At 42.7% G+C, this 26,992-nt stretch overlaps 1 protein-coding gene across 2 annotated transcripts; it reads left to right on the top strand.

Annotated features, from left to right (window-relative positions):
• The first annotated feature begins 17,134 nt into the window (after window positions 1-17,134).
• Window positions 17,135-26,451, top strand: LOC141720700 (tryptophan aminotransferase-related protein 3-like). Of its 2 annotated transcripts, none has more exons than XM_074523271.1 (5): window positions 17,135-17,489; window positions 18,194-18,488; window positions 18,590-18,882; window positions 19,080-19,360; window positions 26,083-26,451. In XM_074523271.1, exons 1-5 carry the CDS (start codon window positions 17,185-17,187, stop codon window positions 26,298-26,300), a joined length of 1,392 nt encoding a protein of 463 aa, XP_074379372.1. In that variant the 5' UTR covers window positions 17,135-17,184; the 3' UTR covers window positions 26,301-26,451. The 2 variants fall into 2 exon arrangements, with proteins under 2 accessions (XP_074379372.1, XP_074379374.1); XM_074523273.1 differs by having other exon boundaries at window positions 17,136-17,489; window positions 25,978-26,114.
• The last annotated feature ends 541 nt before the right edge of the window (window positions 26,452-26,992 follow it).

The following is a 26,992-nucleotide window of genomic DNA, read 5'->3' as shown; positions in this document are numbered from 1 at the left end:
GTTAAAAAGGGCCATTGGGCCAAGTCAGAATATGTATCTTGTCCAGCTAATTGACCGAAATCTTGTGACACTTGAATGTTCCTAAAATATAGTATGTTCCTCTACACATTAACTATCCTAGTATCGTTTAGGTATATTAATAACCATCCTTAAAAATTTGTACATGTTAATATGTCTCATTGATATGAAACTGAAACCATGCTTGTATTCAACCTCCTTTCTGTGCCGTGGGTTCTTGTTTTGAATTATTAGTTTCTTTGAAGTACAGGATAACATTTGTGCACCTGCAATGTATATGTGTTTACATTTGTCTAATATAACACAGGATAGTAATAGCATGTTGCTTATTACATAGTCTTTTTTTCAAAGATATATGCTCAATATTCTAGAAAGGGGATTCCATCTGCTGCATATATAGTACTCTTGTAGCACAGGTATGAACAGAGATTGGCGACAACTTAAACCACCGACTCAACATCCTTTTACCGTTGCTTAAGGTCATACGTATAGGCCTTTTACCACTTAATCGTTTCTGATCATATGTATAGGTCTTGTATATCCATCCAATTAGGCCTTAGGATCCCAAGCATTGCAACTAGTCAACACTGCATCTGATTTCCCCAACCAAATAATGGTATATTTCAACTTTCCAGTTTGTAATTTGATTTTCGTTAGAACAATTTAACCTCTGTATTTCAAATGGATGTTCTCTTACTGCTGAGAGTGTGAAACTGAAGACTATGTTGTGTTTCATTGCAAATATATGCCACATTTACATCCCCTTCGGTCCCAGTTGGATTAAAATTTTGTGTGAATCTTTTTGGATAGAACCTAATTAGTAATCAAGTTTTTTTATAGACAATTGTAACAGTTTGTCGAAAAGTTACAATATTGGTAAAACAGGAAATGGCCTTTTGAATTATTAGTTGACTGTTATTGGAATACAACCGTGGAGAAGTTTTTCATAACACATTGCAACAGAACCATTTCATCTGAGGTCCATAGTGAAAAAGTTATGACTGTATAATGTACCAACATTTCCCAAAACATGTGTAGCATTAGGAAAAACAAAGCTTTCGAGGAAGAAGGAAAACGGCTTTTAAGCAAGTTTTATACAAGTAGATTTGACAGCTTTGAGTGAGATGAGCAGGTAGTGTAGGACTAGGGGGTTTTAAGTCCATCAAAGTGGCCCCAAGAGACCTCAAAACTGTCTCTTCCTGGGGCTTGATTATTTGTAATGTAGGACACCTGACTGGGCAAGTGGAATCTGCAGTGGTACTATAGTGGTCAGACTGCAGAAAGGAATAAACAAACACAAAACAAGATTTGGGACTGTTTTACAAAAAGCATACTGAGGCCTAAACTAATGAGATAAACATGTTACATGCGTTTGCATGAATATCCGGACAGATAGTAAATTTGGAAAAGAATGAAAGAGAGAAAGAAAAAGATTCAGAAAGGATGGATACTCCATTTATACTTTTAACTTGAGACATAATGTAAAGCATAATAGGCAGCTAGTTAACTATCAAAAAAAGAATAACAATCAGATGTTTCAACAATTATACATAGGAATCAATCCATAGTAAAATTGTAAAAGCAGAAAAATGATTAGTGAACACATAAAAATGTATAGTTAAGAGATTAGAAATCCACCCAGTATCCGCATGATCAAAATCACTGTAACCTGCTGCTGCTGTGTCTCTTTACTTCCGACTGAAACAAGTAGAGACTAGAGAGTAAAACACAAGGGCAAAAGTGTTTCTACCGGTTCATTATAATACATTTCATATGAAGCCCACAACATTAACAAGAAATTTATAATTGTACTCCATAAATCATGATTATCCTGTTTTATTTTATAAGAGATATGTTGGAATATTAGAAACATGTCAGCTTGACTGGAATATCTTAAATTGGGACTATGTATTTGACAAGATAACGAATCAACTAAAACTAATCCATCAACTATTGGCTTAGTTTTGATATCTGTACAAAATGAATACTAAATTCTATGAATATAATTTTTTTTAAAAAGCATGAGCATTGATAGTTGTTATGCCCGCTTTCGGCCATGGGCCCTAAACAGGTCCCTGTGGGTGTACTAAATAGCTGGACTCTCGTGTGTGGGCTAGAACCATGGATTCATATGCGAGCTGAGCTCGGTTGTGCCCACGCGAGGTGGGCTCAGGTGCCTTCATGCGAGCTGGGCTCAAGTGATGACATGAGAGCTGGAATCAAACATGCGAGCTGGGCTCAAGTGATGACATGAGAGATGGGCTCAAACACGCGAGCTGGGCTCAAATGAGGACATGCGAGCTGGGCTCACACATGAAAGGTGAGCTCACATTTGTCATTTGGGCTCTCATATGCGAGCTGAGCTCGGTTGTGCCCACGCGAGGTGGGCTCAGGTGCCTTCATGCGAGGTGGGCTTAGCTGCCCACACACGGGCTGAGCTCATGAGCCCACATTTTATAGAAACAGAGGTAACATTATATTTATTGTTTGAACGCGGTGCGGGCCGAGGTGACCAGGCCGGCCCGCATCGAAAGACTTTGTGTGCAACATGGAAAGTGACTCATAGATGACTGAGTTGCTCGTAGATTTCGGGGTCGACACGGGTTGTTCCTACAATCACGGGAAGGATTGCGGAGATGCCGCGAGATTGTAGGAAGCGTGTGGAGCCGATCGAGATTTACGTGACTAATTGGTTGAAGGCCTGACTTTATCGTGGGCTTGGGCTGCACGGGCTGAAGAGTCCTAACCCTAGCCTACGTGACTTGTTCCCCAAGAACTACGTGAGGCTTGATCCCTATAAATAGGGTACGTAGGCACTTGTATGAGGGATGAGTCGACACTTGACAGAGAATAACAAACCCTATTCTTTCTTAAGGAGTCCACATACAAGCTCAGCCACCACCAAACAACCTTCCTCCGCCCTCAAACACCGTCCTTGATCTTTGTTCCGCCCATTAACCTCCACAACATTGTTATACGAAATTCTCCCTATAACATTTGGCGCTAGAAGGAGGGGGACGTTCATCTTAGGGAGAAAGATGACCAAAGAAAGCAAGCAAGCAACGACACCAGGGAGCGGAGGCAAGAAGGACCCTACTTTCGAACACACGCCCCCAGAGAATCAGGCGCCACCTCCACCAATTGCAACCGTGGACGGGCAGGCTGTGATGACGTATCTCGAAGGGCTGGCCGATCAGATGAATCAGATCAACGCCCGAATGTCAAAGGTAGAAAGAAGCTCGGTCCGGAACGCCAAGCGTAAGGCACGCCGCCTCAAGGTCTCACAGCGTAGCTGGAAGGGCAAAGGCCCTCAGAAGAAGCTGATCCACGATTTTGATGACGTGGCAACCGAGACCAAACAGAAGAAAGAAACATCACGCGAAAAGGAAGATATACCCCGAGGCCATGATGAGCAGGGCAGCCAGATCTCTACGAGATCGGGGCCGAAGCCAGCTTCATCTGAGGCAAGGTCAACTAGCGTGCTAGACCGAGTGGGTAGAAAACTAAGCGAACATGACCTCAGGCTCAAATTGGAGGATAGTAAGAAGGAGAGAGAAGAGAAAGAGCCCGTGGATAAAAGAGGCTCGAAAAGGGAACGGGCAACGACCCCTCCGGAAAGACGTCAACGCACCTCACCCAGAAGGGAGGAGCGACAAAGACGCAGATACAATCGTGAAGAGGAGTCGCAGGACCGAGCTGGAGGAGGGGAACGCCGCGAACGACCTCAGGGCTCACATCATTCGAGTAATGCGGGAGGTGACAGAGAAGGAGAAGTTGTTAGAGTAAGGGACCTGAGAAGGATCTTAGATGAGATGGAGCAAGAGAAGAGAGGGCCCCCTGCTTCGGCTGCCCCCTCTCCGTTTACGGCTGCTATCCGATCATCCCCCTACCTCGGGTGTTTAGGCACAACCCCGACCTTCTATTCAACGGCGAAGCCGACCCGGCGGAGTACCTTATTCAATTTAACACTGAGATGGAAGTCTATCAGGTGTCGGAGATGACCCGTTGCAGACTCTTCGCGGCATTACTCAGAGGTAGTGCCCAACAATGGTTCTCCAAGTTGGGACCGGCTAGCATAAGAACGTGGAGGCAATTGGAGGACTTATTCGTCAGACAATTTCAGTCGACCCTCCACTATTCGCCTCCTGTGGCCACGTTAGCCAACATCAAGCAAAGGGAGGGGGAGCCCTTGGCAGAATACTTTCGTCGGTTCAACGCCGAGGTCCCCAAGGTGAGAGGAGCCAGTGAGGAGACCATCAAAAATTTCTTGATAGCAGGGCTGAAAGAAGGATCGAAATTTTGGAAGAGCCTCCAAGCGAGTGAGCCGAGGACCTTGGCCGAGTTCTATGAGCAAGCCGAACCCTTCAAGAGGGTAGAGAAATCGATGAGAGAGCTGAAAATCAGCGAAAGCTATCGAGACAAGAGGGACCGATCCTCAAGCCCTGACGAAAGGAGGAAGACATATCGGCGTAGTTCGAGCCCGAAAAAGTCTGCCCGTGGCAAAGAGACCACAAAAGATTCGGGGAGGCCTTATACAAGCAAATGGCAGACACACACCCCTCTGGTAGCCTCTATCGACCACATATATGCTACATATGTGGGGAAGGGGGTATTCAGGAAGGCAACTCCTCTCACAGACTACAATAAAAGAGACACTTCGAAGTATTGTGCATACCATGAGGCCACCGGACACGATACAGCTGATTGTAGACAACTAAAGGATGAGATCGAGACTTTGATTAGACAAGGGAAGCTTACGGAGTGGGTTGTCAAGGAGGTTCGAAGACACAGGACGGATTATCATACCGTCCCTCCTCCACCCCCAGAAGACAAAGAAAGGGTCCCTCGGGCTGGTAGTATTCATATTATTCTAGGCGGGTCTCACATTGGTGGAGACAGCCGGAAGGCGATGGACAGATATGCCCGGGAAGCAAAGGACAAGCCGCTCACCAACGTCAATCATCTAAGCCAAAGGCCCCCGGAGCTCTTTGAAAGGGAGGTCGATGATATCGTATTTAAAGAGAATGATGCAAAATGGGTGCATTACCCTCATACCGATGCCCTAGTCATAAAAATGAAGATTGGGACGGTGAATGTTCACCGAGCAATGGTGGACACCGGGAGCTCGGCTGATGTTTTGACTTATGATGCCTACAAAAAACTGGGATTATTGGATAGAGAATTAACCTCAACATGTGGGCACCTGTACGGGTTCACGGGAGACTCGATCGGAGTGAAAGGGACAATTCGGCTCCCGGTGACCATAGGAGAGGAGCCTCATGTGGCCACCCAGATCGCTATGTTTACAGTCGTAGACCAGCCTTGTGCCTACAATGTTATAGTAGGGCAGACCCCTTATGAGGGCAATGAGGATGGTGACCTCGATCCATCATATGACGATAAAATTCCCAACCCCCACGGGGGTAGGCATCTTGAAGAGCTGTCAATACGAATCCAGGGTCTGCTACAACCAGGCACTCAAAGCGGCCGAGTCAAGAAATGCCTCAAGGGAGGTAGCTGAAGCAGGTGAGTGCGACATCCCCATGGAAGAGGCAAAGGGCAGGAAAAGAATACGTCCTGAGGACCACGAGACTTGTAATTTGATTTCAATTGAGGAGTTGCCCGAGAACTACTTCGAGCACATGGGAATTCATGTGGAACCACGCCCAGGGGCCTTACTAATGAAGCATCTCAGCCCATCATGTTGATACAAGAGGGGATTGTAGAGGAAGCAAGTGATGAAGAAGAGAGCCCAGAACAAATCACTGCAACACTTAGGAGAGGGAAGTGGGCACGCAAAGAAACAACAATCACTATGGACCCATCCGACGGAATCACTCGAACTGTAACTGCGACCTCTGAACGCTTGATAAACCCGACCCAAGCTCACCAAACCGAGCTCAAGGATGCGGAAGGTTTGGCAATCACGGAAATGGAAAAAACTAGCGAAGCTCGAGCAGATCTAGACCCGAGAATGCCCTCAATGGTCGAGAGGGCCGGGGCCGCAGAGGACACAATCCCGATCTTGGTAGACCCAAATGATCCCTCCAAGGTACTCAGAATAGGCTCTAACCTAAGTCCTGACTTGAGAGAGGATCTAGCCCGCTTCCTAAGGGAGAATTTGGATGTCTTTGCATGGTCACACTCCGATATGATAGGGAATAAACCCAAATGACATATGCCACCGGCTCAACTTGGACCCGAAAAAGAAGGGGGTTAGGCAAAAGAGACGGCCGATTAGTGGAGAGAGGGCAGAGGCCCTCAGAGAAGAAGTGGATAGATTAATGGAGGCAGGACTTGTGAGAGAAGCCTTCTACCCCGTGTGGCTGGCCAACCCTGTGCTTGTCAAGAAGCCCAATGGCAAGTGGAGGACATGTGTAGACTTCACCGACCTGAACAAAGCTTGCCCGAAGGACAGCTTTCCTCTACCCCGAATCGACCAGCTGGTTGATTCCACGGCTGGGCACGTGCTGCTTAGTTTTATGGATGCTTATTCGGGATATAACCAAATCCCCATGTATGGGCCAGATCAGGAGCACACCTCCTTTATTACTGATCGGGGCCTTTACTGTTACATCGGGATGCCCTTCGGGCTCCTTAATGCGGGGGCAACCTATCAGAGGCTGGTGAATAAGATGTTCAAACATCAATTGGGGAAGACTATGGAGGCCTATGTAGACGACATGCTGGTGAAATCGAAAGAAGCGAGGGATCATGTCCGCCACCTGGCAGAAATGTTCCAGATCCTAAGGGAGTACAGAATGAAACTCAACCCCCAGAAATGCGTGTTTGGGGTTGAATCGGGGAAGTTTTTGGGATTTATTGTCAACCATAGAGGCATTGAGGCCAACCCAGCCAAGATACAAGCACTACTCGAGATGAGATCCCCTCGACGAGGTGAAGGATGTTCAAAGCTTAACAGGACGAGTGGCTGCCTTAAACCGCTTCGTCTCAAAATCCTCCGATAAATGCCAAGAGTTCTTCAAAGCAATCAAAGGAGTGGGGAGGAACTTTAAGTGGACCGAAGAATGTGAGGAAGCCTTTCAGAACATAAAGAAGCATCTCAGTAGCCCTCCCATGTTAACCAACCCAAAAGCAGGAGAAACTTTGATCCTATACTTGGCCGTCTCCGACTTTGCAATAAGTGCAGTATTAGTCCGAGAGGAGGATGATGTCCAGCTCCCGGTATATTATGTGAGTAAAAGGCTAGCCGATGCCGAGACTCGATACACAAGCCTCGAAAAGCTAGCGTATGCTCTGATTCTGGCCTCCCGAAAACTCAGGCCCTATTTTCAGGCACATAAGATAGAAGTGCGAACCTCCTACCCCCTCAGACAAGTGATGCATAGACCAGAATCTTCTGGTCGAATGTTGAAGTGGACGGTTGAGCTCGGCCAATTCGAGGTGGATTATAAGCCAAGGACTGCGATCAAAGGCCAAGCCCTGGCCGATTTTGTGCTAGAATTTCCCCCACATCAAGAAGTGGAGCCGGGAGCCCTTGTTGTTATACCTAGCACAGAAGAAGTTGGACTGGAGAGACAAAATAGTGCCCCATGGTGGAGCCTATATGTGGATGGTGCCTCTAACGGTGATGGAGCAGGAGCTGGAATCGAGCTAATCAGCCCAGAGGCTCACAAAATCAGACATGCGACCCATCTGGCCTTTCATGCAACCAACAATGATGCCGAGTATGAGGCCCTGATCAACGGTCTCAAGCTAGCTTTGGAAATGAAGGTCGAGAATTTGAATGTGTTTAGTGACTCCATGATTGTGGTCTATCAGGTAAATGGGGGGTATCAAGCTAAGGGGCCGAGAACAGAGCTTTACCTGAAGTGCGCACAGAGGATAATCGCAAGATTCAACGAGGTGAGGCTGGAACTAATCCCGCGTGGGCAGAATGAAGGCGCGGACGAGCTAGCTAAGCTCGGTTCACGCCGCGAGAGCACTTTGCTAGGGACCGTGCCCCTTGATATACAGAGGCAACCTAGTGTGCCCGAGCACGAGGTGGGCAGCCTCAATAATGAGCTCGGCCCCACGTGGATGACATCTATTCTAGCATACATAAGAGAAGGTTCACTTCCGGATGAAAAGAACGAGGCAAGGAGAATAAAATACAAAGCAGCCCGCTATGTGATATACGACGAGATTCTATACAGAAGGGGGTTCAGTGTTCCTCTTCTGAAATGCATACATGGGGAGGAATGCAACTACATCCTAAGGGAAGTACACGAGGGTATTTGTGGCAATCACTCGGGGGGTAGCTCTCTAGCTCAGAAAATCCTCCGTCAAGGCTACTACTGGCCAACGCTGAAAAAAGACGCCTTTGAATTCTCCCGAGCTTGTGATAAGTGTCAGCGATATGCCAATTATTACAACAACCCCGTGGCCTCTCTCACATCCCTCATGAGCCCCTGGCCTTTCTCCATGTGGGGAATTGATCTGATTGGGGAACTCCCGAAGGCCAGGGGAGGCGTCAAGTATGCGGTAGTTGCGGTAGACTATTTCACTAAGTGGGCAGAGGCCGAGCCCCTAGCCACTATCACAGCGAGAAAGCTCCGGGAGTTTGTATACAGGGCTATTGTATGTCGCTATGGCATCCCTTACAAGCTGATATCTGACAATGGGAAACAATTTGATAGCAAGGAGATGCGAGAGTTTTGTGAGCAGCTGGGGATTCAGAAGAGCTTTAGCGCAGTCTGCCACCCCCAGAGTAACGGGCAGACAGAGGCTGTTAATAAAATCATTAAGCATACCTTAAAGGCAAAGCTTGAAGAGAAGAAAGGAGCATGGCTAGAAGAACTCGCCCAGGTCCTATGGTCTTATAACACTACACCCCGAACCACAACTGGAGAGACCCCTTTCTCTCTGGTGTATGGGTGTGAAGCTATGGTGCCCGTTGAAGTGGGAGCAGGATCTTTTCGAAGGGACAACTATGACTCAGAGGCAAACGAGGTCAATCATCGGCTCTATTTGGATATGATCGAAGAAACTCGAGAAGAGGCTCAGATCAGGATTGCGGCATATCAGCAGAGGACAGCTAGGCATTACAACAGTAAGGTTCGAGCCCGATCTTTCAAGGTGGGAGATTTAGTTCTGCGCCGGGTCATGCCAAATACCAAGGTGGTGAGTCACGGAGTCTTGGGAGCAAATTGGGAAGGCCCTTACAAGATAAAATCGGTGCTCTGGGAGGGAACCTACCACCTCAATGATATGCAAGACAAGTTGATCCCAAGAGCCTGGAACGCGGAACACCTTCGCAAGTATTATCAGTAATATTATTCTTTTCAGACTTAGTATTATCTTCAAATATTCCTAAGTCTCGGGGGGTAGTGCCATATAGGTGCCTCCCTGAGACCACAAGCATGTATTCCTTTCACTTCCCATTATCTATGAATAAATGATTGATCTCTATTTGTGCACTTGATATTTTAACTTCTGTTAATAGATTAAATACCCAGCAGGGGACCCCATCCTTGGGAACCCATGCGAGGATAGAACAGTTGTTTTATTAACATGTTAAATCAAGCTGGGCCCCGACCCGCTTGATGCCAAGAACATGAAACGAGCCGGGCCACGGCCCGCTTAGACAAATACGAACACATAGTAGATAAAAGATGTGGATAGAGATATAGGCCCGCGATGCGAGCTCATACCCTGGCCCCCAAAACCATAAATGCGACCCAGGGGGCCCAGCCCTCCATCAAACATACTCAAAATCGCATGATGCGAGGAGAAGACACATGCGAGCTCCTAGTGCGAGCACACCTACAACACCTGCGAGTCGATGCGGGCTTGTTCCACTTGGCATTCTCTTTCAATGGTTGTTTGATTTAAAGATAAAAAAAAAACCAGCTAGCACTGTAAAGACATACGCGGGCACAAAAAACTTAGACATTTTATACAAACAAAAGTTAAATAAGTTATGCCCCGAGGCAGAATATTTCAAATACAAACGCGAGGCGAGAGGGGTGCCCGCTTACCCAGTCAAAAGTCTAGTTCTAATCAAAATTACATTAAGGGTTATCAGCCTCTGCTCCCTCACGATTTTCACCAGCGACCTGGGCCTTCTCGGCCGCGAGCCGAGCCTCCTCAGCAATTTGGGCATCCCTCTCCATCTCCAGCTTCAACTTGTCAGCATGCCTCGCTGTGCTCGCACCCAGAGCCGCCCAATCGAAGTCAGGAACCTTCTTCATAAAGACTTTCATGAAATTCCTGGCCCCCAGGTTCCTAGCATCAGCGAGGGCGGCCTCATGGCCCTCGGTCAGGGCAGAGACTGATCCCTCCAGCTCGAGCACCCTCTCCTCGAGGGCATCCTTCTCCTTCTTACATGCCTCAGCAGCCAGGTCATGAGCCTCCTTCTGCTCCCTTAGGGCCTTGTCGTGAGCAGCGTTCAGGTTAACTATCTTCTGATTATAGTTGTTCACCAGCGTAACTTTCTCTTGCCCGTGCTCAGCGACCTTACTCTGAAGGGACTTGACCTTAGCCTCAAGCTTTGTGTTGGTCTGGCTGAGGGCTCGCATCTCTCGAGCCTTAGATAACTGACGATAGTATACTTCGGCCGCGGCTCGGGAGAGTGCATCCTGGTTAACCTCGAGAGCAGAAGAAGATCAATCCTTTAAATCCTGCTCGCTGATGTGACCTTGGGCGAGCCGGCCGAATGTGGTCGCAACCATATTGGCAGAAGAAGAAGAGGGAAGAGGAGCATCAGAGGGAGCAGCTTTCTTTGGCTCAGGCTCGCCAGTTTTTCCTTCTTTACCTCTGTGCCTCTTTAGTCGAGGAGAGGGCCCTGAATCCTTGAGGTGCTCGGAGAGAGTAGTCATGCGGGCCGGAGGATTGGCCTGAGAGCGAGCCCTTATGCTCGCAGCTGCGGGCTGAGCTGGGCCCGAGGCCGCAGCCTGCTCAGCCTCTTCCATGAAGGGGATAGGAGAGATGGCCATTTCTGAAAAAGAAAACAACAAAGCAATAGATTAGTCACAGCAAGATGCAAAGGAAAGAAGTAATGCGAGCAGGTGAAAAATACGGAGAATTAAAGTGCGATGTGAAACGAGATGCATGCAGGAAAATAAACGCGAGCACACAAGCTCGCGCATGCGAGCAGCCAGGCCCGGACGTGCGGGCCCGATATTCTTACCCTTTCTGGATCTCTTCCTAGATTTCTTCTGAGGAGTCAGCCTCACTCCTTCCTTCAAAAACCCACATGCGACCAGATTGGTGGTCGTTATGAGTTTTCGGATGTCCCGGTCCGCCTTAGGAAGGTTTAGAAGACTGTCCGCGTTTATCTTTTCCTGTCCCACAAGGACAGTGCGAGGCGGGGTGGCTGGAGATAAAAGAAATTCTTGTTAAAAGGAAAGAGCTATGGTAGAAGAAACGAGAGCGGGCAGGAGAAAACTTACATGGATTATAATAAAAATGAGTCTGGACTCGAGGCACCTCGTGGATATAGAAGTAAGGGCTCTTCCACTTCCCTGAGTTGCTCGGCCCGTTGTGGATGAGGTTCTTCTTGTTGAAGCACGGCCAGACAGAGAAGTAGAAATACCCAAAGTCGTTAGGAGAATGCTTCAAATGGAGGAAGTAACCCAGCTGCCTCGCGGTTAGAGAAGGGTACCCGCATTTGTGGTACATGATGTACAATGCGAGGGCGGCCCGGTATCCGTTTGGATTGATCTGAAGAGGTGCGAGCTGGAAGTACTCGCAAACATCTTTGATGAAGGGATGAAGAGGAGATGAAATTCCCAGCCTTAATAGGAAGGTGGACAAGACCATGCGAGGCACCCTGCCTCCATTCTCCGAGTGATTGAATCTATAGCATCTCATATGAGGTAGGGGCAAGACAATATGACCCTCGAGCTGAAACTGCTCAATGTGCTCGGCCAGATGTTTCTGAGTCAGCGAGGTAGGCAGGTCGCGGCAAGCGAGCACCTTAACCTCCTCGTTTGCAGTTGAGCTCTCCTCCCCATCAGGAATGATCTGCCTTCTGAAAACAATCTCACCCTCGAGCTCAGGCTGGGCAGGAGGCACATAAGGCTCGGGAGAGGCTGCGGGGGCATAATTATAGTTACAAATCTTGTACTGACTTGTAACATCTGCCACCTCCTCGCTCTGAGGAGAGTCATAGGACCAATGCGAGCCGTCCTCTTCACCCTCGAGTCCCAGGATGGGATATTCAGCAGCTACAGGCTCTTTTCCTTTCTTCCTGGTGTCATAGTATGCACTCCCCAGGTCGCTGTCAGTTGATTCTGAGTCAAGGTGAATGGGGTCGAGGTGGTTAGCTGCTGCTTGCCTCAGACGGGCAGCCCTCTCTTCAGCCATTTCTCTTAAAATCTCCTCGGCTCGGTCTTTATCCAAGGGAGCAGGCTCGCGGTTTAGCAGCTCTTCTACCCCAAGGGAGGATGGAATATGAGAGAGGTCCACGGGCCTATTTCTCCAATTATATATATTCTTCTCCCTGGTAAAATCCTCAGGGTTCGGGTCGAGGTGAATATCAAGCGAGCCGGATCCAGCTGCTCGCATCGAGTTCTCAACTCTGGCGATGTTCAGAGCCCCTTGAGGGGTGATAGCTGAGCCGGGAGAGATAGGTTGGCTAAGACGACCAGAAAGAGAGGTCAGCTCGCGTTGAAAGTCCTTGGAGCCTCGCTGCTCAGAGGGTATTGGTTTAATGGAGATGGAGTAGCTGAAGAGCAAGCCGGGCTAGCAGAGGTGCGAGCCGGACTCGAGGAAGAGCGAGATGATCCATAGGAGCGGGCTGAAGACGCACTCGACATCTGTAAAAGATGGTGAAAATTAGTGTGTGGCCCTAAAAAAGAAAACAAAAAAAAAAAACAAGTATGGGGTCGCACCTAAGTGTCCTCACATCTCACACGGGATCGCACCTAAGTATCTAAACGAGCGAAAGGGCTCGCATCGCGCGTTGTGGTTGTGTGTGAACTCGTATCGAACATGTGGTGTGTGCTCGCATGGTGTGCGTGAATAAAGCATGAATAAAGAATGGGCTCGAATCGAAGAGTACCTGTGGGAGAGGTGTATGAAGATCCTGATGAATCTGGTCCCGGAGAATATCGCCGCCGGTAGACGGTTCTTGTTGAAATGATAATCTTCGTCGTGGTAGATCCTTGAGCAAATTGAGCAGCAATTCAGGAAGTGTTTTTGGAAATGTGAGAAATGAATTGAAATCCCACATATTTATAGGAGATAGGAGAGAGAAAGGAGGAGGCGACACGTGTCGTCATCTCATAAGATGACACGAATCCCCACGCCAGCTGTCCAACGGCTGTCAAAATGAATGCAAAGATGAAAGGCATGCGAGGCGAGACACGCGAGGCGGTTTGGTGCGGCCTGGTGGGCTCACACTTGCGAGGCCATAAAAGGATTAGAAAATACCTGGCCTCAAGATGCGACCAGGAATTTTGGGGGGTAGTTGTTATGCCCGCTTTCGGCCATGGGCCCTAAACAGGTCCCTGTGGGTGTACTAAATAGCTGGACTCTCGTGTGTGGGCTAGAACCATGGATTTATATGACTTGGGCCAGCACATGCGGGCTGGGCCCGTAACATGCGAGCTGGGCTCAAACATGCGAGCTGGGCTCAAGTGATGACATGAGAGCTGGAATCAAACATGCGAGCTGGGCTCAAGTGATGACATGCGAGCTGGGCTCACACACGCGAGCTGGGCTCAAATGAGGACATGCGAGCTGGGCTCACACATGAAAGGTGAGCTCACATTTGTCATTTGGGCTCTCATATGCGAGCTGAGCTCGGTTGTGCCCACGCGAGGTGGGCTCAGGTGCCTTCATGCGAGGTGGGCTTAGCTGCCCACACACGGGCTGAGCTCATGAGCCCACATTTTATAGAAACAGAGGTAACATTATATTTATTGTTTGAAGGCGGTGCGGGCCGAGGTGACCAGGCCGGCCCGCATCGAAAGACTTTGTGTGCAACATGGAAAGTGACTCATAGATGACTGAGTTGCTCGTAGATTTCGGGGTCGACACGGGTTGTTCCTACAATCACGGGAAGGATTGCGGAGATGCCGCGAGATTGTAGGAAGCGTGTGGAGCCGATCGAGATTTACGTGACTAATTGGCTGAAGGCCTGACTTTATCGTGGGCTTGGGCTGCACGGGCTGAAGAGTCCTAACCCTAGCCTACGTGACTTGTTCCCCAAGAACTACGTGAGGCTTGATCCCTATAAATAGGGTACGTAGGCACTTGTATGAGGGATGAGTCGACACTTGACAGAGAATAACAAACCCTATTCTTTCTTAAGGAGTCCACATACAAGCTCAGCCACCACCAAACAACCTTCCTCCGCCCTCAAACACCGTCCTTGATCTTTGTTCCGCCCATTAACCTCCACAACATTGTTATACGAAATTCTCCCTATAACACCTAGAGATGCACAAAAGGTCCATCGGGCCGGGTTTTGATCGGATCTTAAAAAACCCGGGCTTTGACCAGAGCGGACTTTTCGGGCTTTGATTTTGACCGGGCCGGGCCGGACTTTCCGAAAATATCAGAGCCCGGTTTGGGCCCTTGAGGCGGCCTAACCGGGCTTTTTTCGGGCCGGATCGGATCGAGCCAGACTTTTTCTAATTAAAATTGGATCGAGTTTTATTAGAGATTCCGAAGACTACATATGTTAGCAACTAGATCATCGTAAAAATGTATTAGTTTACATGGAATATTTTATGAAAACATTACTTCGTTGAAAATAGCTAAGTTCGGCAAAAAATAAACATGTGTATAGAATAATATGTTTTATCATTATTATCCAAATATATATAATGTATTTACTATATGTTCTTTCATTATTTATGCAATGAAGTATATAAATAATATTATTAATCACAAATATGTAATGATATATGTGTTTAAAGTATTATTTATATTTATAATAAATGTGAATTTATAAATATATAAGAAAATATATTTGAATAATCAGATTTTAACCGGATTTTTTCGGGTTTTTAATCGGGCCCAAGCCCGGGCTTTTGAAAAACCTTCACCTGGTAATATTCTTTTGAGATTCATTTGACAAGCACTTTCTGGGACCTTAGTTGGCTTATGTCATTGCTTACCTCACTAAATTTATCAAAATAGATTTTTACTTTCTTTTTTAAACAAAATTTAACAAGTATATTGTTTACAACAAAATAATGCTTTACCTACCTCCTTATTTTATTTTTATTAAGTTAAATAGTAATTGCTCTCATTCATTTTTTTATTTAGGACGAATTTAATTGGTTTTAAGTAAGTTCAAAAAGATTTAAAATATTAATAACCTCATTAAATAACTCTTACTCTGAACTTAATATTAACTTCACCGTCTTTATTCATAAACTTTTACTCAACTCGAAATTGATTTAAATTCAAAATTTTCAAAAGCAACCCTTATTATAGAGTCTCTAACTATATAAATTTGCTAAGCAGATATAATTCCAATATATTATCATATTTGCTCCGAATTATTATGATATTATCTGCTAGCCAAACTAATATAAATTGATATTTGAATAATTTAAAAAAAAGTGAGTTAAACGGTTGCTACTAGAAAATGTGAAACAACTCCAAACATGAAAAAAGTTTAAAAATTTTAGCTCAAATTGTTTAAAAAAAGAACTCCAACTCAAAGTTTCACAAGGAAAAACTCGATTTGTTTATTATAGATATGCATTTTGGGTATTCTTGGTTCATGTCGATCGCAGATTGAGGTGCCCCGAAAGCATGGAAAACGTGAGAAAATAATTAAAAAAGGTATCATTAGTCTTCAAATGTGTCTATTTTTCAGAATTCGTATCTTTTTCATCCTGGCGTACACGTTTTCATGATATTCCAACCTCTGACTTCTTATTTTTAAAGTTATAGAATTAGGAAATCAGAATTATTCAGTACTAATTTGTGATTTATCGGAAGATTTTAAAAAATTGGATATTATGGTGACCATAAATATCATTTTGAGTTTAAAAATGTTTCAAAATATTATTTGAAAATAATTATTCAAAATGTCATCTCAAAATACTATTTTGTGTAGCGTTTAGGCAAAAAGTCCAAAACGCTACACCTTGTACCATTATGCAACTTTTTCAAAAAAAAAATATATGCAAAACATGACATTAAGTTGAGTTTTAAAACTAAACACTACATTAGGTAAGGTTTTGACTCCAAAACATTATTTTATCTAGCGTTTTAGACATATAATTTTTTTTTAAAAAAAAATATTTTTAACCTCAAAAAGAAATTAATTTCTAAAATACTAAAAAAATTATTTAAATTATCTATAAAACACAAAAAGTGATTGACGAATTCTAAAATGTTAAAATTTATCAAATTAAGTTATATTTTTAAATTTAAAGTTATTAATTTGAAATTTACATTTTTGTTTCCTGTAGGCGCAAACCCAAGCTTAAATTACGGTCTAAACTCCCTAAACCCTAAATCGTAAATTGTTGTAATATTTATTAATTTATTTTTTAATATTTTTAAAATACAAAAGGGGATTAATGAATCCTAAATGTTTAAAATTGTTAAATTATGGTATAGTCTTAACTTTTAAAGATATTAAATAAAAAATATCGAAAACGTAAATGTTTCCGGTCTCTAGCAATACACCAAAAGTTCAAAATGAGAAGAAAAAAAATAAAAGTATACAAAACGTGACATGAAGTAATGTTGTTGCCTTTAAAAGTAAAAAAAAAATACTAACGTGTAGAGTTTTAGGTGAAATGATAATTTGGGTCATAATTTTCAAGTGATATTTTGGATCATTTAACACTCAAAATAACATTTTAGTACATTTCTCAAGCTTTATCAAAAATCGATCAAATTAGATAAATATTTTTGATCAATTTTTAAATAATTTATCTATTATTTTTAAAAAATCAGTCGATTTATATATAACCATCAAGTTAGCGGAAGCTGATTCCTTAGGTAAAAAAATGTGGATGCATGTTATCAAAAGTATTTTATAAGGGACTTCCAGAAATATGACCAGCCCACCATGCAGTATACAATGCATAATATCCAAAGAAAAATCAAAAAGAAAACTAAACAGATATGAAAGTGACCTCTTGTGTAATGAAAGCCCCTAACACATTCCATTGTCCATTCAATTCCTGGTATCTGCTTTAAATATAAGAGGGTCAATTCTGTCATCATAATTTACCAAGTGTAGACATGGGTGTTAAAACTGATCAAGGTCTTAAACATAACAAATATGCATATGTTTGTTTTTTGTGTTCTATTCTTGTGAATATATTCTTGTCATATAATCTTCTTGTGGGTAGCAATTGGAGTTTGAGTTGGAGCACAAATGCAGCAGCAGAAGCAGAAGCTGTTGCATCGATTTCGTGTTCAGGCCACGGAAGGGCTTACTTGGATGGTGTAGTTGTTGATGGTAAACCAGTTTGTGAGTGCAATACTTGTTATGATGGCCCTGATTGCTCCAACTATATCCTTAATTGTCCTTCTGATGTTAATAGGTGATTCTTGTCTCTAAACATGCATTTTCTTCTTTTATATCATGTTGAATTAACGTACTGACATGAAAGGTAACCTAGCAACAAGATACGCCTTGAACTTTTTCGATTTGGATTTCATTTGAAATCCAAGACATTCAAATATTAGTATAAACATGAGAATTTGAAATTCCAACTCAAATGCTGTCATTTGAAATCCAAGACATTCAAGTATTAGTATAAATATGAGAATTTGAAATGACAACTCAAATGCTGTTATTTGAAATCCATCATGAAATGCAAATATGAAGTTGGCTATTCAAATATTTTATTTGTATTTGAAATCCATCATTTGAAATTTTCATTTGTATTTCACAAGAACAGTTGGTTATTTGAATATTTTATGCCAAATATGAAGTTACAAAATATAGGAAAACAGAGGAAATCAAACTCTGAACTGTGGCATGAAGGATAATTTAGGAGCTGAAATCTTTGCAATGCCTGAAAACAGAACTTTCTTGTTTTTGTAATTGCTCATACATATTCTATTATTATATTAGTATAGAACTTTTTGCTCTTGTAGCAAGAACTGGACTGTTATATCAGATTGGCATCTTGAAATCTTTAAATTGTAGATAGGAAGGTAGAGTAGTTTTAGCCTTAAAAGGTATTAAAGAACAGAAATTCTTAATACTACTATAAACTGAATATCATCAATACTTTTGCAGCGGGGATCCCTTGTTTCTGGAGCCATTTTGGATGCAAAATGCAGCTAGTAGTGCACTAGTGGTGTCAGGATGGCATCGAATGAGCTATCAGTTTGGCGATCACACAGCTACCTCCAAAGAACTCGAGAAAAGCATCCGTAAACTACATTCGATAGTTGGAAATGCCGTCACAGAAGGTAAATATATTGTCTTTGGGACCGGCTCTACCCAACTACTCAATGCAGCAGTACTTGCCCTCTCCCAAGATAACTCATCCGTGCCTTCAAAAGTCGCTGTTTCAATCCCTTTCTACCCGGTATTAATCTGTCCCTTCAGATGGCTGAAATTCAATAAAAAAAAAATTCAAAGCTGTATTATGAAACTTCTTCTGTAGTTTTACGTACCCTTTTTTTTCAGGCTTATGAAGAACAAACTGAATTCTTTGCCACTAAGGATTATGAATTTTATGGAGATACATCACTTTACAAGAACAATTCTGATGACACTATGGATATGATTGAGTTTGTAACTTCACCTAACAATCCTGATGGAAAGTTGAAAAGAGCTGTTCTGAAAGGTCCATCTGCCAAGGCAATCCATGATCATGCCTATTATTGGCCACATTTCACAGCGATTCCATCTCCATCAGATGAAGATCTCATGATCTTTACACTTTCCAAGCTCACTGGTCATGCAGGAGTTCGATTTGGGTAAGAACCAATCTATCACTCTACTCTAGAATTACTCGACACATTTTTTTCATGTATACGCAGTTTGAGTACAGGGGAGGAAACTTGCGCTAAATTGTTAATAAATGGTTTGTAACATTGTTAATCGTCACATTTTACTATAGTGCTGAATCCCTAATAAATGGTTTGTAACATTGTTAATACTTGAATATTTTCAGGTGGGCATTGGTTAAAGATAAGACTGTATATGAGAAAATGTTAATCTACACAGGCGAAAATACATTTGGGGTCTCCAAGGACACTCAGCTAAGAGCCTTGAAGCTGTTAAATGTAGCTCTGGAAGGAGATGGAAGATCTTTATTCAAATATGCTCATGAAACCATGAGAAATCGTTGGGAAAGCTTGAGCCAAACTGTATCATTGTCCACACGCTTCACTGTCCAAGAAATTGCACCTCGCTTCTGTAATTATTTTCAGAATGTCAGAGGACCTTCTCCAGGTAATTAATCATTATGCTTATCTAATTGTTTACTTGAAACAAAATGCAGAACATTTGTGATTAATGTTTCTCAGTCCAAAACCCATCTTTGGTATTTGAATAGTGGACTTAAGTCTCTGGGGGTACTAATTAGTGAACTTTGTATCGAAAATGAGTATTTTTTTTATTAGAATACTGGGTTCCGAGGATTCAAACTCAAACTGTCAAAGAACTTCAATTTATATCATGTTAAGTAACCAGAATTTCTCGAATCCTAAAGTGTCGGTGGGAAGGGATTCATATGTTGTGAAAACAATCTGCGATTAATACAAATAATCAAACAAGTGTGTGCGTGAGTAAACGAAATCAAACGGAGGAAGAAAAGATATAAACAGAAGAGAAATCCTCGAGTCTAGTTGAAACTGTCTCCTTAAAACTATTTCGCCTATCACCGTATGTGCGAGTCGATAGCCTCCCAGTATAAAACGAGGTAGCGGCGGCGTTACGGATAACGAGCACCTTCAGCGAGTTTGAACGGACACGAAACTATCACCGAGAGAGAGAGATTTGTGTTTAGAGGCGAATATGTTTTTGGTGTGTCTAACCCTAACGCCTTAGAGGTGTTTATATAGGTGTAGATAGACTTGTGCGCTACTCTTTTCCATAATTAAATATCATTAATTATGGAATCGGTGTAATACTTGCAAGCTACTCTATTCCATAAATAATCTGAAACAGAATCAGATTAAATATATCAAGACATACACCATATCAATTAATCTGAAACAAAATCAAATTAATTTATGCCATAATATTTGAGCCAAATTCTAATGGAAAATAATAATTTCCATTATTAAGAGAATATCATCATATCTCACACATCTTTTAGTCATAATGCTCAAAAATATGACTTACCAATATGGGACTTATACCCATATTTTCCAACAATCCCCCACATGGGTGAGATTGGTGATCTTAGTAGCACACACCAGACAGACAGACAGACAGACACGGAGTTTGACTTGGTGATAGTTTCTTCGATCAGATATAGCATACGATAGGTAGAGAATGCTCCTTGAACCTTCGCTCGAGTAAGCATACCGACTTTACTGGTAGACAGTAGACGTGCTTGTCCTTGAACTGTTCGACCGTTTATGTAAACGATGATATACTTATCACTATATCGTTTCTGACTCGTTCAGCTCTCATGAGTATGTCCATTTTGGCCATGGAACATCGTCCTGGTTCTGCAGAAGTTTCTAAAGAATTGTGCCTCGCAATTCTCCTTTGAAGCGGCCCCACTTCTCTCCCACATAGGTGATCTTTATCTTATAGAGTAACCCGCGTTTACTCAACTGAATTCCATGCGTTCACTCCTGAGCTCCATGTATTCATCAAAGATCATTAAAGGCTCAAAGCTTAACCTCGTACCTTACGGGTCTCACTGTTTCCTCATCATAGGAACAGGCCAGGGGTTACCCCCACAGTGATTTGGTCATCATGATTTAGTTGTCTCATTGAACCAAGTTCTTGGGATCTCCAGTCAGCAATGGTTGGGTGTCCACCATGATGCCGTTAAGCAATAGGCTTAAGGCCCATCCCTCTCGATGATTTCTCAACCACTTCTCTTGATAACCCTTTGGTTAGTGGATCCGCGATATTATCCTTTGACGGTATATAGTCAATAGTGATAATTCCGGTTGAGATCAATTGTCTAATGGAACTGTGTCGTCGTCGTATATGACGAGACTTTCCATTATACATCGTGCTCTGTGCTCTGCCAATAGCGGATTGACTATCACAGTGAATCCCTATTGCAGTTACAGGCTTTGGCCATCTTGGAATATCCTCCAGAAACTGACGTAGATATTCAGCCTCTTCGGCGCATTTATCTAGTGCCACAAACTCAGCTTCCATCGTGGAATGAGTTATCACCGTTTATTTTGAGGATTTCCATGATATTGCCGCTCCAGCTAATGTAAACACATAGCCACTCGTAGACTTAAGTGCTTTCTTGCTAGATATCCAATTTGCGTCAGTATATCCTTCTAATACTGCTGGGTATCTGCCATAGTGCAGTCCATAGTCTCGAGTTCCCCTCAAGTACCTTAGTACCCTTATAATCGCTTTCCAGTGATCAGCTCCCGGATTACTCGTAAACCTACTCAACTTGCTAATTGAGTATGCAATGTTTGGTCTTGTACAACTCATGAGGTACATCAGACTACCAATTATCCTCGATTATTCCAATTGGGAAACAGCTACACCTTTGTTCTTGGATAGGTGCAAAGTCATATCCACAGGTGTCCTAGCTTTCTCAAAGTCATCCTTAAGAAACTTCTCAAGGATCTTGTCAACATAATGTGGTTGACTTAATGCGAGACCCTCTGATGTTCTAGAAATTTGAATTCCCAGAATTATATTTGCTAGTCCCATATCTTTCATGTCGAACCTTGATTTCAACATGTCCTTTGTAGATTTGATAACTTTATCATTGCTTCCAGCAATAAGTAGATCATCTACATATAGTGTCATCATGACATAGCCATTGTCATTCTCCTTGACATAGCTGTTCTCGTTATCCTTGTAATAGGCACAGCTATCACATTCATTGATTTTGAAACCATTGTCCAGCACGACCTCATCAAATTTTTCATGCCATTTCATAGGCGCTTGTTTCAAACCATACAATGATTTCACAAATCTACACACTTTCCTTTCTTGTCCTGGGATAACAAACCCTTCAGGTTGTTCCATATAGATTTCTTCATCTATGTCTCCATTTAGGAAAGCTGTTTTCACATCCATTTGATGTACAGTTAGATTACGCATTGCAGCAATAGCAAACATCATCCTTATGGACGTTATTCTCGTTACAGGAGAATATATATCAAAGTAATCAAGGCCTTTTTGTTGCTTGTATCCTTTAATTACAAGTCTGGCCTTATACTTATCAATAGTGCCATCAGTTTTCAACTTCTTCTTGAAAACCCACTTGCTACCTAATGGTTTGCAACCAGTTGGCAAGTCCACTAATTCCCAACTATGATTTTGCATAATTGAATCAACTTCATTCTTGATGGCCTCTTTCCACATAGGCCCATCAGGTGAGGTAACCGCCTCCTTATAAGTTTTTGGGTCACCTTCTTCGAGCAAATAGGTCATAAAATCAGACCCATAGGATTTCTCCGTTCGTTGTCTTTTGCTCCTTCTCACTACCCCCACATTTTCGTCTTCACTTTCGTCACTCTCATTATCGTCATCTACAGACTCATGAGATCGTTTAGACGTCGTAGGTTGTTGGTTTCCTGGATTACAGGGAAACATCGTCTCAAAAAATGAGGCATTTCTTGATTCCATAATGGTATTCTTTTGAATATCAGGAATCTTGGATTCATGAACAAGAAACCGATATGCATTGCTGTGTGGAGGATATCCGTTGAAGACACAATCCACAGTCTTAGGACCTATCTTCACCTTCTTCGGTGTAGGGATCAGTACCTTTGCAAGGCACCCCCACACTTTCAGGTGTTGATAACTTGGTTTCTTTTTCTTCCACATTTCATAAGGACTTACATCCTTATTCTTGCGCATCGTAATATTTAAAATATTATTTGCGCTTAAGATGGCTTCTCCCCACATCGATTGTGGGAGCCCAGAGCTTAACAACATCGCATTCATCATCTCTTTCAGAGTGCGATTCTTCCTTTCAGCCACACCATTTGACTGAGGGGAGTATGGTGCAGTGACCTCATGGATTCTACCATGTTGTGAACAGAATTCCCCAAACGGTTCAACATATTCACCTCCACGATCACTTCGTATCGTTTTGATTTTCTCAGTTTGTTGTGTCTCAACTTCTTCCTTATAGATTTTAAATTTATCTATAGCTTCGTCTTTGCTTTTCAACAAATATACATAGCAGTATTTTGTACAATCATCAATGAATGTAATAAAATACTTGTTTCCTCCTCTTGTTGGAGCGAATTTTAAATGACATATGTCGCTATGTATTAGGTCTAGCACTTTGGTGTTCCTTTCCACATGTTTAAATGATGATCTCGTTAATTTTGCCTCAACACAAGTCTCACACTTATGTTTTGGATCGATAGTAAGTTTAGGTATGTATTCTTTTGCACTTAAACGTCGTAAAGTGTCATAATTTACATTATCTAATCTAGCATGCCATAAATTAGGAGACTCAAGCAAGTAAGCAGAAGAATTCTTCATTTCATTATCGTCCTTAACGGACTTTACATTGAGCTTAAAAAGCCCATCAGTTAAATAACCCTTGCCTACAAACATACCACTCTTAGACAAAATAACTTTATCTGACTCTATTACAATGCGAAAGCCATGCTTATTCAACAGAGAACCAGACACAAGGTTCTTGCGAATATCAGACACATAAAGTACATTCTTCAAAATCAGATTCTTCCCAGAGGTCATCTTCAGGATCACCGTGCCTTCACCCTCAATGGTAGAAGTTGCTGAATTCCCCATGTAGAGCTTCTCACCAGCATCGGAAGCTTTGAGGCTAGAGAAAACCGCCTTGTCTGAGCAAACATGCCTAGTAGCACCAGTATCAATCCACCATTCACGTGGATTAGAACCGACCAGGTTCACTTCAGAGACCGTAGCACAGAGGTCTATGTCACCCATCTCCTTGGAGATATTCTCTACCATGTTTGCTTCTTTCTTCTTGTTGGGCTTCTTGGGCTTCTTGCAGTCAGAAGACCTATGACCAACTTTATCACAGTTGTAGCACTTCCCTTGAAATTTCGACTTCGAAATCCCTCCCTTGGGTGCCAGCTTTGCCCCTTTACCAGAATTAGCCTTCTTGGGCTTGGAGCTTTGAGCATGCTCCACCATGTTTGCCTTCTCAGTGGCAACGTTAACTTTCTTCTCGGACTCTCTATTGTCTTCTTCAATACGAAGTCTAACAATAAGATCCTCCATAGACATCTCCTTTCGCTTGTGCTTAAGGTAGTTCTTGAAATCTTTCCATCCAGGTGGAAGCTTTTCAATAACAGCAGCAACTTGGAAAGACTCACTTATGACCATTCCCTCAGCATGAATGTCATGAATGATCACCTGCAGTTCCTGCACCTGACTGACCACAGTCTTAGAGTCTGCCATCTTATAATCAAGAAAACGGCCAACAATCCACTTCTTTGCCCCAGCGTCCTCGGTTTTATACTTATGGTCAAGTGACTCCCATAAGACCTTAGCTGTTGGCTTTGCGCTGTATACGTTATACAATGAGTCAGACAAACAATTTAACACATAGTTCCGACAGATGTAGTCGGAGTGCTTCCAAGCATCAGCAGCATACACAGTCTGCATGTTACTCTCAGCAGTGAGCAACGGTGGTTCTTCCTTAAGGAAGCGATCCATATGCAATGTGGTCAGATAAAAGTGCATCTTTTGTTGCCAACGTTTGAAGTTCGTTCCGTTGAACTTCTCAGGTTTTTCAGCATGTGCAGCAGGCACAGTTGGCATAACAGGTGCAGCAGGCACCACGGGTGGAACAGATGGTACGTGCGTCTGTACTACAGGTGTATGCACACCAGTAGGCACCGCAGGTATGATCGGAGGAGTGAATCCTGCCGATATCTGTCCAAGAGGAACACTAAACTGTCCAATGACAGTGTGTCCCACAGGCACATGTCCCGAAGGCACATGTCCCGAAGGCACATGTCCAACAGGCGTTTGACCCCCATCAGATCGTACGATCCGTGCGTTAGGGTTAATCGGCTGCTGGTGAACCCCATCAGATCCAGTGATCTGTGCGTTGGGATCAGCCGTCATGTTCATCGAATCGTTCACAGTTTGGTTCTCCATCGATCTGTTACTCAACAAAACAAGCAGATACAGATGTATCAGTCACAGATGTATATAAAATAAATAGCTTTAAGATTGTGAAAACAATCTGCGATTAATACAAATAATCAAACAAGTGTGTGCGTGAGTAAACGAAATCAAACGGAGGAAGAAAAGATATAAACAGAAGAGAGATCCTCGAGTCTAGTTGAACTGTCTCCTTAAAGCTATTTCGCCTCTCACCGTATGTGCGAGTCGATAGCCTCCCAGGATAAAACGAGTTAGCGGCGGCGTTACGGATAACGAGCACCTTCAGCGAGCTTGAACGGGCACGAAACTATCACCGAGAGAGAGAGATTTGTGTTTAGAGGCGAATATGTTTTTGGTGTGTCTAACCCTAACGCCTTAGAGGTGTTTATATAGGTGTAGATAGACTTGTGCGCTACTCTTTTCCATAATTAAATATCATTAATTATGGAATCGGTGTAATACTTGCAAGCTACTCTATTCCATTAATAATCTGAAACAGAATCAGATTAAATATATCAAGACATACACCATATCAATTAATCTGAAACAAAATCAAATTAATTTATGCCATAATATTTGAGCCAAATTCTAATGGAAAATAATAATTTCCATTATTAAGAGAATATCATCATATCTCACACATCTTTTAGTCATAATGCTCAAAAATATGACTTACCAATATGGGACTTATACCCATATTTTCCAACATATGTTTATTATGCTTTGTTGCTTATGTTAATACTTTTCTTTAACTAAGCTTGTCTATGTTAATACTTCATATGCAGGAGATATGTTACCATCATTTCTATTATAGCTATTTCACATTTGTTGCAATGAAACAAGCTTTACATGATAAAAAATTATTGTTACTAAAAAAGTTGGTGCAACAGCTTATGCATGGTTGAAATGTGAGAGGGAAGAAGATGAACTATGTTACAAAGTCCTTGAAGACGGTGGCATACTTGGTCGTGTTGGTACTAGATTCGGTGCTAGTAGTCGATACGTGCGCCTTAGTCTCATCAAGACTCAAGATGATTTTGATCAATTGCTACAACACTTGAAAATATTAGTTCTCCAAGAAGCTGGTGGTTCTAGAGCAGACATCTAATCATTTTTCTAATTGTAAGGAGATACATATCCTCATCTTTTTTTACTTGTACTGTTGTACATGTATGTAAATTCATGAAACCACACAAACACACTGTTGCTTCCTCTGCAACATGTCTTTGTATATAGTATACTTGCATTTTGAGCTTAAATTTAGCCATGATTGTGATTGTGTAACAAGGTACAGAAGAGAAGAGCATGAAATCCATCATTATGATTTCAAACTTGCTCAGTGCTCACCTTACTGAAGTTCTATATTAAAGATCACTTTAATGCTGTAGTATGTAAGTTACTATTATTAGGATAGATACCATCTTTCGGAAAAGAAAGAGATTCAGATTTAGTTCATTAGTTATGTCGGTGTTTAGGTCAAGTTCGATAACAATATTTAGTCGCCTCGTTAAAAATTTCCAAACACAATCTGTTTTGATTCGCACTACCTGCCTTTGCACCGGCAGAATAGGCCATTTAATGATAAGATATTATTTTTCCTTCCTGCATTTAAGTTATTTTTATCCTGTCTCCTTTCTGCATCTACCTTTTTAGGAAAAATTCCGAAACTAATAAAAAACCGCTAGGACGTACGCGAGTACTGGGATAAGTACGGGTCAAACCACAGAGAACGTGAATTAAGTTTTTAATTTATGAAACTAACAAAACAATTATACTAGCACTTAAAAATATCACTTTTAC

Source organism: Apium graveolens, chromosome 4, assembly GCF_009905375.1.
Source record: "Apium graveolens cultivar Ventura chromosome 4, ASM990537v1, whole genome shotgun sequence".
NCBI lineage: Eukaryota > Viridiplantae > Streptophyta > Magnoliopsida > Apiales > Apiaceae > Apium > Apium graveolens.
This window is presented reverse-complemented; position numbering and strand designations above follow the sequence as displayed.

Bases quoted from the DNA above. Each gene is read 5' to 3' on its own strand.
- LOC141720700 (XM_074523271.1), top strand. From the start codon at position 17,185: ATGGGTGTTAAAACTGATCAAGGTCTTAAACATAACAAATATGCATAT. The intron at 17,490-18,193 runs GTGATTCTTGTC...ATACTTTTGCAG, and splicing joins TGTCCTTCTGATGTTAATAG to CGGGGATCCCTTGTTTCTGG. The intron at 18,489-18,589 runs GTATTAATCTGT...CTTTTTTTTCAG, and splicing joins TTTCAATCCCTTTCTACCCG to GCTTATGAAGAACAAACTGA.